The 5,000-nt window shown below is 36.7% G+C and overlaps 1 protein-coding gene across 1 annotated transcript in view; it reads left to right on the top strand.

Annotated features, from left to right (window-relative positions):
* Positions 1-5,000, top strand: part of LOC143280847 (cytoplasmic FMR1-interacting protein 2-like) — an 82,593-nt gene that overhangs the window by 39,088 nt on the left and 38,505 nt on the right. The window contains exons 15-17 of the mRNA XM_076585565.1: positions 240-313; positions 2,906-3,002; positions 4,384-4,460. Coding sequence (XP_076441680.1) covers positions 240-313; positions 2,906-3,002; positions 4,384-4,460 — 248 coding nt within the window. The remainder of the gene's footprint in view (positions 1-239; positions 314-2,905; positions 3,003-4,383; positions 4,461-5,000) is intronic.

Below are 5,000 nucleotides of genomic sequence, written 5' to 3' on the forward strand. Positions count from 1 at the left end.
CTGTAATCCATGTCAGCGTTCGGTGGGTTATGGAAACAAGAACATACCCAGCATGCACACCCCTGAAAATGGAGTATGGCTGCCTACATAGCGGGGTAAACACAGTCATACACATAAAAGCCCACTCGTGTACATACGAGTGAATGCAGAAGAAGAAGAAGAAGAAGTTAATGATTTAAAATGTTGTTTTATGTCCATAAGCTGATAACACACATAAACATAGGATGTTACTATTTCAGTTCCCCATAGAAATGTCCATGCCATGGGTTCTCACTGACCATATCCTGGAGACCAAGGAGCCGTCCATGATGGAGTAAGTCCCCATGTTCATTATCTTTACATTATCTCTCTCTCTCTCTCTCTCTCTCTCTCTCTGGGTATATTTTGTGAAGAAGACATTAACTGTAAATGGATTTGGGATTGTGTGGATGTGTCAGGGAGTTGGATGTGTAGAAGTATTTGTTTCAGAATTCAAAGATAGGCTAATTGCTTCATATAAACAGAATTGGCACTGTAAAATGGAAAGCACTGAGAAATATAGATGGTTTTATAGTTTTAAAAGTTTATTTCAAACAGAAAAATATATCACAGTCGTGACAAACAAGTGGCACCGAACAAGTCTCGCCAGATTTAGAACGAGAACGATTGGGTTGAATGCTTATGAAAAGTGGTTTCAGACTGAGCCCTTGTTACTCTCCTCTTGTCCGATGTGCGGTCATTTAAGGGAGGATGAATTACATTTTTTGTTTAGTTGTAAAGCTTATGATGATATTCGAGAAAAATGTGTTGTATTTAAAACAAAGAATGAAGATATTTTTGGAGTGCTTAATCTAAATCAGGAAACTTCACTACAGTCACTTGCAAAATATATTGCCGAAGCGAATAACATGTGACGAAAAAAACCCAACAATAATAAAATGGTATCAGGTGTTCCTCATTGTGAAAATTGAAATCTGTGTTGTCATTTTCATATGGAAAATATTTATGTTATACATTTATATATGTTTTTGTTTTTATTTCTCACTACATGCCATTACTTTGAATGGGTGGTCGAACTGCACTTTGTTGAACAGATTGATTTCATTTTGGTTTTGGTTTTCATCAATATTATTACTATTGATGTATGTTGTTATTTGTATTATGAACCCCCATGTCATTAGGGTTGTAAAGCTATTGACATTAAAGTGTTCAGTGTTCAGTGTTCTCTCTCTCTCCCTAATTGTGGCTTGGTTTGCTCCCAATAAATGGATCATTTTTCAGGAGAACATTCAAATGCAATTCAAATTACGCATGTAAAATGTTGTAACGTGGTCGAAGATGAAAACCATTTTATAAACAATTGTGTCCTTTACAGTAACCTGCGGCAAAAACATCTGATCTCTGAAGGTCAATCGTATGTTCACTTGCTGAAGAATGGTTCTGTTTACTGTGTTCGTAAAGTCTGCGTTTATATATTTAATGCCCTGAAGATATGACCGGAATTCTTTGACAGCAATGAAGAAATTCAGAATTAATTTACTTTGCACAAGAAGCACTTATGTTCTACAGGTTTAAGTTAGTATGTATTTTGCATTAAATGGTAATTTTTGTTGTTGCTGCATGATCACCATATTGTGTACTTTCGACCTCTTCCTAGGGGCTGGAGGCCTGGAGATTAAAGTGTTTTGTTCTTGTTTTCTCTCTCTCTCTCTCTCTCTCTCTCTCTCTCTCTCTATATATATATATATATATATATATATATATATTTACACGCACACACACACACACTCACACACACATACTTTGTGTGTCTATATGTGTTCTCACTGATTTTTTTTCTTTACTTTATGAGAAAAAAATATCCTGAACTATACTGCTGCAAATAAGTAACTAAACAAGTAATTTGAATAAATGAGGATATATAAGAGAAAGCATATCACATTTAACCAAAGAGGTATCAATTGAAAATTGTACCATTATTTCAAATGAAACATGAAGGAGTGTTATTGATATCTTGACTTATTAACTAGCTTTTACTAAAAACAAAACAAAACAAATTTATTTTTTTGTTGTTTCCAGTCAAGGGTACATATAGCCTTTGTACCTAGATTTTTTTTGGGGGGGAGTGGTGGGGGGCAGGGGTGGGAGTGGTATAGGAGAAACATCTTGAGACTTGTAAACTTTTGTATTTTGTATTTTGTGTTTCTTTTTATCACAACAGATTTCTCTGTGTGAAATTCGGGCTGCTCTCCCCAGGGAGAGCGCGTCGCTATACTACAGCGCCACCCTTTTTTTTCTTTCTTTTTTTTGTGGTATTTTTCCTGCGTGCAGTTTTATTTGTTTTTCCTATTGACGTGGATTTTTCTGCAGAATTTTGCCAGGAACAATCCTTTTGTTGCCGTTGGTTCTTTTACGTGCGCTAAGTGTGTGCTGCACACGGGACCTCGGTTTATCGTCTCATCCGAATGACTAGCGTCCAGACCACCACTCAAGGTCTAGTGGAGGGGGAGAAAATATCGGCTGAGCCGTGATTCGAACCAGCGCACTCAGATTCTCTTGCTTCCTAGGCGGACGCCTTACCTCTAGGCCATCACTCCACTCAAAAGAGTAAACTTGGTAAATGAATGTACTACATCTGGTGTACTTTTTAGTGGTGATAAGAATCAATATCTAAAAGTAAACAAAATCAGTGAATGAATGGAAAAACAAAACAAGAGAGCAAACTGAGAAATGAAGGAGTGAAAAAAAAAAAAAAGAAGAAAAAAAAAGAACAAACGAATGAAACAATTTGCCTTTCTGTTTCTGATTTTTTCTGACAGTTTTCTTTTTGTTTTAGGTGGGGTTTTTTTTTTGGTGTGCTGTTTCATCTTGGAACATATTTTTGTGCATTTCATTGTTTGTTCTTTGATCTTATTCCTGCAAACAGGTTTCTCCTGTACCCCATGGATCTGTACAACGACAGTGCCCAGTACGCTCTCCTCAAGTTTCGCAAACAGTTCTTGTATGACGAAATTGAAGCAGAGGTAAGTCCATTTCTGTATTTTTTTTTGTTTTTTTTCTTTTTTTACAGACTGGAAAGAAACACTGTTTTTGGTGTTTTTTTTGTTTTTTTTTATAAATTGGAAAGAAATACTGTATGTCCCTTGTGCTTGAGTGAGCTGATTATTTGTATGTATGTGAATAGGTGAGTTTATGTGAGCAGAAAATGAATATTCACTTTTCTTATATTACCTACCGTTTGAATGACATGTGGTTTTCTTACCCAGTCAGTTTTTATTCTATTGGTAAAGGTATTTTGAAGTGTATTTTAATGAATGGTCATGTTCTAAAAGTTTGTACCTTATGCATTTAATGTTACATGTACTTGAACCACAAGACAAATATCTGTGAATTGACCGACAGTGAAGTTGTATCTTGTCTTGTGTTGTGCCGTACCTCGTCTTCTCTAATATAATCTTATCTTATCTAATCTTGTTTCATCTTACATTGTTTTGTCTTGTGCTGCCTTGTCTTTTTTTTTGTCTTGTATTATTTGCTGTTTTAAGAAAACAGGATCACACTATTTTAGTTTATTACCTAGTTTTATTTTGTGCCCTTAAAAAAACAATTTTGTAGCATTTTGTATAGTTTTGAAGCCAAAAGTTCATAAATGAACCTTGAAGGTCATTCATTTAATTGGCTTCTTTGTAGCAACTGCAGAAAATACCCACCTGCTGTGAAGTCTTTTTCCAGATTTCAATATACAGTCTTTTATTTTATTTATTTTTATTATTCATTACATCAAAAGAAAGGTTTCTTTATAAAATGATATCAGATGATAATTACCTCCTCTGTTGTAGTATCATCCTCAGCTCTGCATGCACAAACTGTCATGCCTAAACTGAGAACTGTTCTAGAGAACCACATACATCCAGATTCAGACTTTTTTTTTAATTTTATTTTTTTTTATATTTTTTATTTTTTAGAAAGGTCACTACTGATGGTCTGTCTGTTGGCAAAAGAATTTCCAGTCAACATGTCAAATCTTGAAGTAATACACTTAGATAGTAATGATACATTTCAGATTTTTTTAGAACAGTAATGCCGTAACAGGATTTTACTCCTCTGCAAAATTACTAGGATAATGGGTATTAGAAATTTGTTTCCCTAAACGTCTCACTCCTTCCCCTGTACAGACATAGATGCACACAAACCTGCATAAGCGCACTCACTTGTATGCGAAGACATGCGTAGACTTTAAATAAAAACATCTGACCACATTATTTGACACATGGTACGTGTGTTTATCTTCCGAAAGCTGGAGTCGCAACTACTACTGGAATTATTTTGCAGGAAGACACATCTTTCTAAGCAGCTAGTATTTTGAACTGAATTTTGTCTGTAAAAAATGTCTTTCAATTTCAGGTGAACCTGTGTTTTGACCAGTTTGTCTACAAACTCAGCGACCAGATTGTGGCGTACTACAAGCACTTGGCTGGCAGGTGAGAGGACAGAGAGAAAAGGGGAGAAGGGGACTGGGCAGGGAGAGCTGGTGAGAAGGGAGCGGGTGGAGTGATGGCCTGGAGGTAACGCGTCCGCCTAGGAAGCGAGAGAATCTGAGCGTGCTGGTTCGAATCACAGCTCAGCCGCCGATATTTTCTCCCCCTCCACTAGACCTTGAGTGGTAGTCTGGACGCTAGTCATTCGGATGAGATGATAAACCGAAGTCCCGTGTGCAGCACGCACTTAGCGCACGTAAAAGAACCCACGGCAACAAAAGGGTTGTTCCTGGCAAAATTCTGTAGAAAAATCCACGTCAATAGGAAAAACAAATAAAACTGCACGCAGGAAAAATACAAAAAAAAAAGGGTGGCGCTGTAGTATAGCGACGCGCTCTCCCTGGGGAGAGCAGCCCGAATTTCACACAGAGAAATCTGTTGTGATAAAAAGAAATACAAATACAAAATACAAAAGAGAGAGTGAGGAGGGCAGTGGAGTAAAGAGAGTCTGAGTCAGAATGGTTTACTATTTAGGCCAAATGC

This window comes from Babylonia areolata, chromosome 4 (assembly GCF_041734735.1).
Source record: "Babylonia areolata isolate BAREFJ2019XMU chromosome 4, ASM4173473v1, whole genome shotgun sequence".
NCBI classification, from domain to species: domain Eukaryota; kingdom Metazoa; phylum Mollusca; class Gastropoda; order Neogastropoda; family Buccinidae; genus Babylonia; species Babylonia areolata.